Below are 12,500 nucleotides of genomic sequence, written 5' to 3'. Positions count from 1 at the left end.
GATAGAGGGAAAGACGGATCTATTGTCCATACGTGCAATGCGCATAGTCACCCCGGGCCTGTAACCACTCAGACATATAGATTTTCATCCTGATTCATAAACGTCGTTTCGCACCAGTTTTTTTTGTTTGTTATGTCGCCTATAGGGTCTGTAGACGCCTACCCCTCCTCTGATAGTGAGTCAGAGTTGTTGTCATCACCTCCGGAGTGGCACTTTACCGATCACAGCATTATGATAGAGATGACTGGTAATGCTTACATTGTTGAGTTCCCCGCAGAGTATTCACATTGGCTCCAGTCTAAGCAGTGTTGAGTTTCCGACATTCCTCCGTGTTCAGAGGCAGAGACCGCAGCAGTCGATGACTCTTCACTGGGATTGTGAGTTAGTGTCTAGTGGGTGATGAATCAGAGTGGTCTTAGAGCATCTGTTCTAAGCCCAGGGGGGTACACCCTTCTTCATATCCTATACATGCCTTTTATATGCCTAGACCCCACAGTGCTCATGGAGAGAGATGCTCAGAGACCTGGGGGTCGGGACTATACTGCTGAGGGGAGGAGAGAGAGTTGGCAGACGCTTGCAGCATGTTTTACAACATCAAGACTTTAGACAGAAGTGTGTGTGTGTGTGTGTGTGTGTGTGAGACGTGAGGGTATGTGACAGGCCACTCAGGGCAGCATCATCCACTGACTCAGCCTCATTCTAAAGGCTCCTTCTGGGTCACATGGCCTACAAGATGAGAGGACTCCCTCCATTCTTCACTTCCCCCTTTCACAACGGAAAACTAACACACCCATCCAACAACCTAACCACAATGCCCACCACAGCACTCTCTCCCTCTCTCTCTCTCTCTCTCTCTCTTGCTGTCTCTCTTTCTCAAGTCTCTCTCTCTCCCTCTCTCTCTCTCTCTGTTTCCTCCTATTTGTCTGCTCCTTCCCCTCATTCTCTCTCCCCCCCCCCTCTCTCTCTCATAGGTCTATCCCCCTCTCATCCCTGTTTCCTCTCTGAGACTCCCTGCCCTCTCTGATTGTGGTCCTCTGTGGGGCATGGAGCTAGCAACGGTTAGGTTGTGGGTTTGATTCCCGCTGGGACCATCTATACTGAAATGTATGCACTCACTGCAATGTAAGTCGCTTTGGATAAAAGCGTCAGATCCATCTGATCTCTCTCTGTTCTCTCACTAAGCGTGCTGACTCCAGACCTTTCCTTAGTCAACCCTGTTAGCACTGACTCCAGACCTGTCCTTAGATGTACAGCACAACCAACTCAGATCTTGTCCATAGAAAACTCTGCTAGCTCTGACTCCAGACCTGTCCTTAGATGGATCACCCAGCCAGGCTGAGCTGTCCCTAGACATGTAACCCAGCTAACAAACTTAAAGAGACTGCCTAGATACAGATCTGAATCATGGGGTAGAACAGAAGGTTTCCGGAGAGTTCCTCAAGCTCAACCACGTGTGTGTGTGAGAGAGATGTGTGTGTCAGGTTAGGTTATTGAGTTGGAGGTAGAGTTGGAGTATGTGGATCACAGTCTATGGGGTAACATGGATGATGCTAGTGTCCTGTAGTTGGGCAATGTGGTTGATGTGTGTGTGTGTGTGTGAAGGTTGATGTGTGTTATTTATCCATGCTGTTGTTGATTTATCTTCTCGATAAAACAGAGCCTCTGTTCTGTTGGGACATCCCTGCTCACAGTGCCAGAGGAATGTGGGTGTGAGAGGGTGTGTGTTGGGCTGTGTTGGTGTTTGCCCTTCCAATCCTCCTCCCTCATTAGGGTTGTTAAACAGGACGGGACTGGCTGATCACAGTCAATCAGATGGATTCAACAGTGGCCCGAGGCTACAAGCTTCATCACACAACAGCTCCACGCTCATCTCCTACACAGGTTCAGGCAGAGTCCTAGCAGAGACACAAACAGTACTGAGACACACACACACACCCACACAAAGTCCTGTCAGTCAAGACAGTACTGTCACAGTTTGTGCATCTGGTCCTGGTAGGATCTCCTCATCTCCTTTCCTCGTCTCCTCTCCTACATCAGTGCTGATCAGCACACAGCTCCGGTCCGGTCCTTTCACTAGTAGATCAGTTAGGAATACACAGTTAAGGAAAGGAAAGGATGCTATTAAGGAGCCTTTGGACACAGCCCGAGTCTCCTCTGTGGATAGCATGTGTGTGTGCCCTGCAGTAGGGTATGGAGAGGCTCACCGCCATCTTTCAGTCGGTTGGTGTGTCAGTGCGAGTGTGTGTCTTTGTGTATATGTAAGGTTCCTGTATTGCTGTAAGAGTTGGTTAGGAGTTAGGGCGTGTGTGTGTGTGTGTGTGTGTGTGTGACTGACTGACTGACTGACTGACTGTGTGTGTGTGTGTGTACACAGATTCAGTGTACATGTGGAGCTAGTTGGCTTCCTTCAGAGGGTGTACTTGTGTGTGTGTGTACTTGCAATCGAGATTACAGCCATAATGTTTAGTCTGCTTTGTTCAGGGGCAACCCCTAATCTGTAACGTTTGCGCACAGTCAAGGTCACTGTCCTAAAGAACAGAACACACACTGATCTGAAATCCTGAACACACACTAATCTTAAATCCTGTCACTTTCCAAATCATCCAACTGGGAAATGTCTTATTTTGCATCAAGTCATTCCAATTCATTTCCGCCTGACAGTTAGAAGTTTTCTGAGATGAGAGGGGGAGAGAGGGAGAGGGAGAGAGAGAGAGATATGCAGGGCATGGGGAATGAGATAACGGAGGGGACGGTGAAGGCGAGGAGCTCTAATGGTTTAAATGGAGGACTTCCTGCTCCTGATCGTTAACATAACTTCCTGTCTGGGTGAGCCAGCATTAGTAGGATGATCATTCCCATTTAAAGCAACACTCCGTAGCTTGTTTAGTGCCATTCAATGAGATGAATGTTCTGCCCCTCTGTAGTATTTAGAAGTGTGTGTGCCAGTGTGTGTGTGTGTGTCTGCCAGTGTGTGTGTGTGTGTGCCAGTGTGTGTGTGTCTTTACACTGGCTCCAGATTTAGTGTTACTAGCCGGCTTTCCAGAGCGAGGGTGGGACATTCTTATCATCCGAGTGCTTTGGTTGGCTAGAGAACTTGGTGGGTGGCGAGCATCATCCAAGTTAGCTTGCTGTAACGACACCATCAAATAGAATTCGAATAGCGTTTTTTTTTTTTTTAAATTACAAATTCAATTGTCATAAAGTGCTTAAGTGACCAGAACCTGTTGGGAAAACTGGAGGTTTCCGGTGCGTTGCTACGAGTGTCTCCATAGTTCGCCACCCTTACGAACTGCAAAATGTAAACAAACTGGAGATCCTTTCTAGTCCCCGGGCGGGACTAGAAAGCCCAACTGTGGAAATTCAAACGGGCTCGTTCACAAGGCTCGAAGCATCGGGCTTTGAGGGCGAGCTGGTCGCTCGTAAGCCGTGGCATGCGTTGGCACCACTGTCGAAAAGCGGTGACTGATGGCAATGCTTATGAAGCTGGCATATACAGGAGCCAGCCAATAGCAGGACAGAGCTCTCCGAGAGGGAGCCAATGAGAATGCAGAGCTCTCTGTGGAGTGCTTGTGTTGCATCCTTCTAAAGGCCACTTCCTGTCTTCTCTTCCGTGACCATCCACAGTATCTTTCTGATCTGGTACAAACTTGCCCTCGTTTCTGTCTCAGCCAATCCCCTTCTCTCATCTCTCCTGTCTCAGCCTATCCCAGAGAAGCACTGTCACTGTCAGTGTGGGCTTTAAAAATGTCCCACACAGCACTTTTCACTGACTTTCTCTTTCTAGCTTTCTTTCTGTCTTTCTGTCTTTCTTTCTTTCTTTCTTTCTTTCTTTCTTTCTTCCTTTCTTTCTTCCCCCCTTCCCTCCCGGCCCCTGTCCTCTCCTCCGCCCTCCTCTGTCTCTATCTCTCTCTCTCTCTCTCTTTCTCTGTGTGTAACCTGAGACGGTGGAATGGGTGGGCTGCCAGGATCCAGTTTGCTTCTGCCCTTTTAAGGCAAAAAAAGCAGGAGGAACATTTCCAGCGGGGGGAGGGAGGGAGGGAGGGAGGGATGACTGGAAGGAGCAGAAAGGAAAGAGGAAGGGAGGGAGAGGTGGGGGGGGCGTGTGTGTGTGGTGGCTGTAGCGCTGCTCGTGTAAAGAACAGAGGGAGACCCCCCCCCCCCCACACACACACACACACACTACACACAGTTTAAAGACTTTGGAACAGGGAATATGGAGAGTTGAAGCTGAGTTTGCATACATGCAACCTCCCGGCTAAAGATGGGGCTGGAGTTCCAGTTGAGTTGGTTCTCTTCTGTCTATTTCTATAATATATACTGAATCGTGTGTGTGTGTGTGTGTGTGTGTGTGTGTGTGTGTGTGAGAGAGAGAGAGACTGTGCGTGCATGTACGTTGTGTGTGATAAGGCTAGTGTGGAATGTGTGACATTTCCTCCGAGTGTTCCGTCTGGGAGCTGACTGGGCTATTGGTGTGGTCACTGCTACCCTCCCCCTCCCTAATGACGTGTGTGTGTGTGTGTGTGTGTGTGTGTGTGTGTGTGTGTGTGTGTGGGGGGGGGGGGGTTCTAACAAGCAGATCCTCCACCTCTGCCCTCTGTCTCAGAGCACAGCACAACATGAGCTTCTGAGGGTACAAGTGTTGTCCAGACAGTATTCTGTCCTCTTCTCCTCCTCTCCTCCTCTCTTTCTCTCTCCACCTCTTATGCTTTCCAGCTGGGCACATTCCCACCCCCCCCTCCTTTTCCCCATGATGCCTCTGTCCTAGACACGGGGGGGGTCAGGGTCAGCGGTCACAGTGACATCACGGTGATGATGTCATAGAGGTCACGACGAGTCTGGGACCGAGAGGAGCTCAGCAATAGACACACGCACAGACAGACACACACACACACACACACACAGACACACACACAATCACACAGGGGGGGCGTATGAGTCAGCAGTGTGGGATTTGTGCGTCGGGAATGTGGCGGGCCGTGTCCGTATATGGGCTCAGCCGGACTCTGTGGCCTGTTGGGAATGCTGGAAGATTCCTTGCATGTTTAGTGGCTTTCAGTGCGCGCGTGTGAGAGACATGAATCAATACAGTAACATGCAACACACACACACACACACACACACACACACACACACACACTCGGTTCCATCTGCATCTGTGACAAGGCTGTTTATGGTCTAATACCCGTCCATATCTCTCTGGTTCTGCTCTGGCCTGGGTCTGGCCTGGCTTTAGCACAGCTCTCGTTCAGTTCCAGTTGCTTTGGCCTGGTTCAAGTCCTGTTCTGGCCCAGGTTCTGGACCTGTTCTGCCTGGAAGAGTATGGTGACACACCCTGCTCTGTTTATATGCAGAGAGCACCAGCATTCCTATAGCAAGCACAAACCTGTGAGCACACATGCTCATCCTGACACACACACACACACACACACACACGGATGGACGCACGCTCATGATGACACACACACATGGACGGACGGACGCACGCTCACCTGATGACACACACACACACACACACCTCTTCCCAGATATGTACTTTCTCCATGTCCTCAGGCAATGTTTTGTCTCTATCACTGTACTTATCTCTCTCTCTCTCCCCCCTCTCTCTCTCCCCCCCCCTCTCTCTCTCTCTCCCTTCTTCCATCGCTCCTGTCCTGTCATTCCAGAACATAAGCAATGTAGTAGCCCCACCCAGTTGCTATAGAGACGTACTGTATCACAGTCCAGGTTCCCATGGTGACATGACACCCAAACATCTTCTGTGGCCTGATCCCTGTCTGTGTGTCTCTGTCTCTCTCTCTCTGTCTCTCTCTCTCTGTCTCTCTGTGTCTCTATAGTCCTGTATCAGTGAGTCACGGAGAGCTCTTCCTGTCTGTGACTCTGTGTGACTCAGTACTGGCATTTTCCAGCAGCTTCTCTTCCTCTCTCCCGACTGGGTGCTGTCGACACTCCTTGCTGTAGAGTGGCGGAGCGCACAATTAGCAACCTGTTACCGTATCCAGAGTGACAGGCAGGCCTATCCTTCTGGTCTTTTATAGGTTTTTTACCTGTTTATCTCTCCTACCTAACTCGCTTCCTCCTGTATATTCTCCCCCCCCCCCCCCCCCCCCCCCCACACACACACACACACACCAACGCCCCAAGGTTCAGCTGTGTGTTCTTCCTCTGCTGCACTCCAATCCCCCTCAGCTGGAACAGGAAAAGAGCCTCTCCCATCTCCCCCCCCCCCCCCCCCCCCACACACGCACACACTCTTTCACAGGCACGTGCACATACGCACATGCATGCATGCATACATACACAAACACACACACACACCCTGAGGGGAGGACTTGAGCAATCAGCCCAATCCACTTCATCTCAGTCCCTCAACATGCTATGTAACGTGTGTGTGTGCGTGTGTGTGTGTGTGTGTGTATATGTAGTCTTCATGTCTGGGCTGGTCTGTGGTTGCATCACTTAAGCCTCCAGCACAGCTCTGTCTCAACACAACAGAATGTTCCTAACCCTGAAGCAACCCACTGCAACCCTACACTAACCACTAACCTACTTCAACCCCAATGACCCCAATTCTTCTACCCCCAACCTCACTAGCCATAGGCAACACCAGTCTTACCCCAAGCCAGCCCTGGTCCTAACCTCCTTATACTAGTGTTATGTCATGGTAAAGTCGTCACTTATGTCATGTGAAGGCAGTCTGTCAGAAATGGGGTTTGGCATTGATTCTCAAACCTCCCCGCTCCTCTCGCTGTGAAACTGATTTACGACAGATAATGAATCTGTATCTCTGTCCCTGCACACTCGAAGGCCGTAGTGGGTGTTAACCTAATGCTGATCTGAGATCTGTGTTTCTCTCGCGTGCTTGACTCGACGGCCATCGTAGATGTTAACCTAATACTGATCTGGGACCTGTGTTTCTCTCCCCCCTCCAGAGTCTTAGGTCCCAGATCAGTATTAGGTTAACATCTACGATGGCCTGTGTTTCTCTACCCTCCAGACTCTTGAGCCATCGTAGATGTGAACCTAATACTGATCTGGGACCTGTGTTTCTCTCCACCCTCCAGACTCTAAGGCCATCGTAGATGTTAACCTAATACTGATCTGGGACCTGTGTTTCTCCCCCCTCCAGACTCTAAGGCCATCGTGGATGGGAACCTGAAGCTGATCCTGGGTCTGATCTGGACCCTGATCCTGCACTACTCCATCTCCATGCCCATGTGGGACGAGGACGAGGAGACAGAGGAGGGCAGCAAGAAGACCCCCAAGCAGAGGCTGCTGGGATGGATCCAGAACAAGCTGCCCGACATGCCCATCAACAACTTCAGCAGAGACTGGCAGAGTGGCAGGGCTCTGGGAGCGCTGGTTGACAGCTGTGCCCCGGGTAAGAGAGGGGTTGTGTGTGGGTGTGTGGGTGTACAGAGGGGCAAAGGGTGGAGGGAAGGTTTTCAGGAGATGGGGAGAGGGTGGAGAAGAGGAGTGGAGACTGGAGAGGTAGAAAGGTGGAATAAAGGATTGAGGAGGAGGAGGATAGATAGATAGATAGATAGAAACTTTATTTATCCCTAGGGGAAATTCAGGTTCCAAGTAGCTTAAAGACATAGAGACATCACACATAACATACACATACAACATACAACATAAGCAGGATTGTAAACAGGAAGTCTATATGAACGCTATAGACAGATAAGAATAAAGATACTGAGAAAAATATACTAAATACTAAGTAACAAACAAGTCCACATTGATGTGCTGAGGCTGTATGATAAGGGTGACAGGGCAGGGACTGACCCTGTGGTACAAGATGGTTCAAGTATGATTTGGTGAGGTGCAAAAAGGTAAGGCAAGACAGTGCAATTATAGGTCAGGAGACCAGCATTAAATACTAAAAACTAAATACTAAATATGGGCTAAATAAATATGGACTATTTTGAAAAACCAGTGTGTATGTTAAGGTGCAAAAAGTAGGCAAGGCAGTGCAAGTAGAAGTTAAGAGACCAGCATTAAATATTAAATATGGGCTAAATAAGGTAATTATGCAGACCTGTTAGGAGAGGCCTGTGGCAGCGCAGATTGGAAGAAAAAGATAACAGTCAGTCAGTCAGTAACAGTCAATACTAGATTTTAAAGTGCATTTAGTCCAGGCTGGAGGAGGAGGAGGAGGAGCAGGAGCAGGAGCAGGAGCAGCAGCATGTCCCATTAGACCCCAGTCATTAGTGGAGGAGGAGAGGAGAGGATTCGTGGGGCGGGGGATACGTGAGAGGGTAAAGAGGTAGTTAGCGTGAGTGGAGAGGTGGAGAGAGGGAGTTATTAGGGGCTTGTTATTAGGGGAGGAGGGGTGAGGGTCTGTTTACTTGCTCTGGATGTTTGGCATACCTGTGGAGGGAGGGAGAGAGGGAGAGGGGGGAGTGGTAAGGTACTCCTCCCAACACTCCTCTTAATCATGGAGGTATGTTATGAGTGTGTGTGTGTATTGTGTTGACTGGTCTCCCTGCTGTGCTGCAGGTCTGTGTCCTGACTGGGACCAGTGGGATAAGACCAAACCAGTGGAGAACGCTCGCGAGGCCATGCAGCAAGCCGACGACTGGCTGGGTATCCCTCAGGTACGCTAACCCCCGCTAACTATCACACTAGTCTCTATGGAGTCAGGCTAACTACCGCTAACCATTAGACCATTGGTGTTCTTTATGGAGTCAGGCTAACTTCAGCTAACCATTACACTACTCTCTATGGACCCTGGCTAAAGCTAACCATTACACTACTCTCTATGGACCCTGGCTAAAGCTAACCATTACACTACTCTCTATGGAGAAAGGCTAAAGCTAACCATTACACTACTCTCTATGGACCCTGGCTAAAGCCAATTATTACAGTGCTCTACGGTGTAGTTGGTTTGGTTAGATTGGCAGGGCTGGTTGGCAGGGCTGGTTGGCAGGGCTGGTTGGCAGGGCTGGTTGGCAGGGCTGGTTGGCAGGGCTGGTTGGCAGGGCTGGTTGGGAGGGCTGGTTGGCAGGGCTGGTTGGCAGGGCTGGTTGGCAGGGCTGGTTGCGTGCTGACAGTTGTCTCTGTGGTCGCTGATGTTTCCGCCCTCTGTGCCAGTTTGTGCAGAGAAACAGGCAATTTTCCCCTTCTTGTTTCTGTGGCTTCTATCAGACAATGAGAGCAAAGTGTGTGTGTGTGTGTGTGTGTGTGTGTGTGTGTGTGTGTGCCAGTTAGGGTTAGAAACAGGCAATCTTCCCATTCTAGTTTCTGTGGCTTCTATCAGGCACTGTGCAAGTGAGAGAGAGAGAGTGTGTGTGTGTGTGTGTGTAGGGGGGGACTTCTATGAGAGTGAGTGCGTGTGTGTGGTGTGTGTGTCAGTGCTTTTTGCAGCTTGAGGTGAGCTACCCAGACAGGTTACAGAGAAGGCTGGTTGGGTTGTGGTTGGGATTTTTATAAAAACACTGATGTGTGTGTGTGTTTGTCTATCACCATGGTAACAATCAGTGTGTGTGTGTGTGTGTGTGCCCTCCCTGGTCTCCTAGGTGATAACCCCAGAGGAGATCGTTGACCCCAACGTGGACGAGCATTCCGTCATGACCTACCTGTCTCAGTTCCCCAAGTCCAAGCTGAAGCCCGGCGCGCCCCTACGCCCCAAACTCAACCCCAAGAAGGCCCGCGCCTACGGACCGGGTACACACACACACACACACACACACACACACACACACACACACACACACACAGACTTATTCACCCTCACCCACACACACACACACGCACGCACACACACACACACCTCTAACTGCCCCTCCTACCTCCCCAGGTATTGAGCCTACCGGTAACGTGGTGATGAAGAAGGCAGTGTTCACCGTGGAAACCATCAGCGCCGGGATGGGAGAGGTGCTGGTGTATGTGGAAGACCCTGCTGGACACAGAGAGGAGGTACACACACACACACACACACACACACACACACACACACACACACACACAAATACAGACTTATTCTCACACACACACACACACACACACAAACACAGACTTATTCACACACACACACACACACACATGACATGCTCTGTGTGTCTCCCTCAGGCCAAGGTGACGGCCAACAACGACAAGAACCGCACCCACTCCGTCTTCTACATCCCCAGAGTCACCGGCATGCACAAGGTACACTCCTCCCTCCCTCCCTCCCCTCCTAACCCTCCCTCCCTACTCTCCCTACCCTCCCTACTCTCCCTACCCTCCTAACCCTCCCTACCCTCTCTGCCTCCCTCCCTACCCTCTCTGACTCCCCTCCCTCCCCTACCTACCCTTCCAACTCTTCCTCCCCTACTCTCCCAACCCTCTCTCCCTACTCTCCCTCTCTGCCTCCCCTCCCTCCCCTACCTACCTAACCCTCCCTCCCTCCCTCCCTACCCTCTCTGCCTCCCTCCCTCCCCCCCTCCCCCCCCCCCCTCCCTACCCTCCCTGTGTGTGTGTGTTCATTGCAAAGTGTGTTTCTCTCTAGGTGACGGTGCTGTTTGCCGGGCTGCACATCTCCAAGAGTCCGTTCGAGGTGGACGTTGGCATGGCCCAGGGAGACTCCAGCAAGGCTACGGCCCAGGGGCCCGGGCTCGAACCCGCCGGAAACATCGCCAACAAGAGCACCTACTTTGACGTCTACACCGCAGGTACACACAGCGTGTGAGCGTGTGTGTGTGTGTGTGCGCGCGTGTGTCTGTGTCAACGTGTCATCCTGCAATCCATGTTTTAGGATGAAACTGAAGGTTTCTCTCTCTCTCTCTCTCTCTCTCCCTCTCCCTCCCTCCCTCCATCCGTCCCTCAGGCGCTGGCGTGGGGGAGGTAGAGGTGGTGATCACGGACCCTGCCGGTAAGAAGGAGACGGTGGAGTGTCACATAGAGGACAAGGGCAACAGCAGCTACCGCTGCACCTACAAGCCCACCCAGGAGGGGGCGCACACCATCTCCATCACCTTCGCTGGGGGGCAGATCAGCAAGAGCCCCTTCACCGTCATCGTGGGAGAGGGTAAGGATGGAGGGGAGGGGAGGGGAGGGAGGGAGGGAGGGGGGGGGGGGGGTAAGATGAAGAAAGAGGGTGATGGAGGGATGTCTTCTGTTGGACTATCGTGTGTCTCATGTTGTCTTGTTTTCTCCTCTGTTGTGTGGTAACTCTTCTCTCTGCTGACTGCCCTTCTCCCCCCCTCCCTCCCCCCCCCCTCTCTCTCTCCTTCTCTCCCGCTCTCTTTCTTTCTTTCTCTCTCTCTCTGATAGAGGGATGGCGCTGGTATCTCTTCTCTCTCTGGAGCAGCTTCTTCCTTCTGCTGTCATTTCCTGTTTCCTGGGATCTCTCTTGGGTACCCGCTGTGTGTGTGTGTGTGTGTGTGTGTGTGTGTGTGTGTGTTCTAGTTCCAGCCTGACTCCAACATCCCCAGTGTTGTTGTTTAATGTCTCTAGTGGGCCAATAGCTCTCAGGCATCCTTGGGGAACATATGCTCATCTGTCTGACCGGATTAACACACACACACACACTTGATAACACACGGACCCTAGAGAGAGGTCAAACTCTCTCAGCAGAATCACACACACACACACACACACACACTCTCTCATCAGAATGACTACTGTGTGAGCTGTACAGTCCAGGGCTAGGCCATAGATCATGATTTAGATTTAGATCAGATTTAAGTTTTCCATGGTATACCCCACACACACACACACACACACACACACACACACACACACACACACACACACACACACTCTATACAGAGCAAAATGCTTCCCTATCCTGCTATAGTCACTAAACCTAGCTCATGTTCACACTGTGTGTGTGTGTGTGTGTGTGGTGGCAGTGCTTGTGACTCAGCACATCCATATTTATACACTAATCGGGCACTCTGAAGGGTCCCCTGCATCCTGTGACGATAACGGGTTACTTCCTCTGCTGGGGTTTGTGGGTCCACACTCAGGAGTCTGATGGGGGAGGGAGAGAGAGAGGGAGGGAGCGAGGGAGGGAGATTCAGGTCACATTCATGTTAACCGTCAGTTCTCTAGCATAATGATGAGCTTACATGGAAATGAAATGCAGTGTTTTCAATTCCCTAATTCTCCCTCCCTCCCTCCTCCCCCCCCAGCCTGTAACCCTAGCCTGTGCAGGGCCAAGGGTCGTGGGCTGCAGCCTAAGGGTCTGCGGGTGAAGGAGACGGCAGACTTTAAAGTGTACACAAAAGGAGCCGGGACAGGAGAGCTCAAAGTCACCATCAAAGGACCCAGTGAGTCACTAGTCACCATTCAGTATCATAACATATGTCATGTAACATACTATACTACATACAAACCCTGCTCCTGACCTGTGTGTGTGTGTGTGTGTGTGTGTGCGCAGAGGGTCTGGAGGAGCCGTGTAAGAGGAAGGATCTAGGAGACGGAGTGTATGAGTTTGACTATTACCCCACCACTCCTGGAACGTACAGCATCACCATCACCTGGGGAGGACAACACATCCCCCGCAGGTACACACA

The 12,500-nt window shown here is 51.1% G+C and overlaps 1 protein-coding gene across 4 annotated transcripts in view; it reads left to right on the top strand.

Annotated features, from left to right (window-relative positions):
* Positions 1–12,500, top strand: part of flna (filamin A, alpha (actin binding protein 280)) — a 41,444-nt gene that overhangs the window by 7,504 nt on the left and 21,440 nt on the right. For all 4 annotated transcript variants that reach the window (XM_083675022.1, XM_083675020.1, XM_083675021.1 and 1 more), the window contains exons 3-11: positions 7,127–7,378; positions 8,500–8,597; positions 9,519–9,666; positions 9,800–9,918; positions 10,072–10,149; positions 10,490–10,652; positions 10,808–11,008; positions 12,117–12,254; positions 12,365–12,491. In XM_083675022.1, coding sequence (XP_083531148.1) covers positions 7,127–7,378; positions 8,500–8,597; positions 9,519–9,666; positions 9,800–9,918; positions 10,072–10,149; positions 10,490–10,652; positions 10,808–11,008; positions 12,117–12,254; positions 12,365–12,491 — 1,324 coding nt within the window. The remainder of the gene's footprint in view (positions 1–7,126; positions 7,379–8,499; positions 8,598–9,518; positions 9,667–9,799; positions 9,919–10,071; positions 10,150–10,489; positions 10,653–10,807; positions 11,009–12,116; positions 12,255–12,364; positions 12,492–12,500) is intronic.

The sequence above is a fragment of the Argentina silus genome (genome assembly GCF_951799395.1).
Source record: "Argentina silus genome assembly, chromosome: 8".
Lineage (NCBI taxonomy): Eukaryota > Metazoa > Chordata > Actinopteri > Argentiniformes > Argentinidae > Argentina > Argentina silus.
The sequence above is the reverse complement of the archived record's forward strand: the minus strand, read 5'-3'. Positions and strand labels throughout refer to the sequence as shown.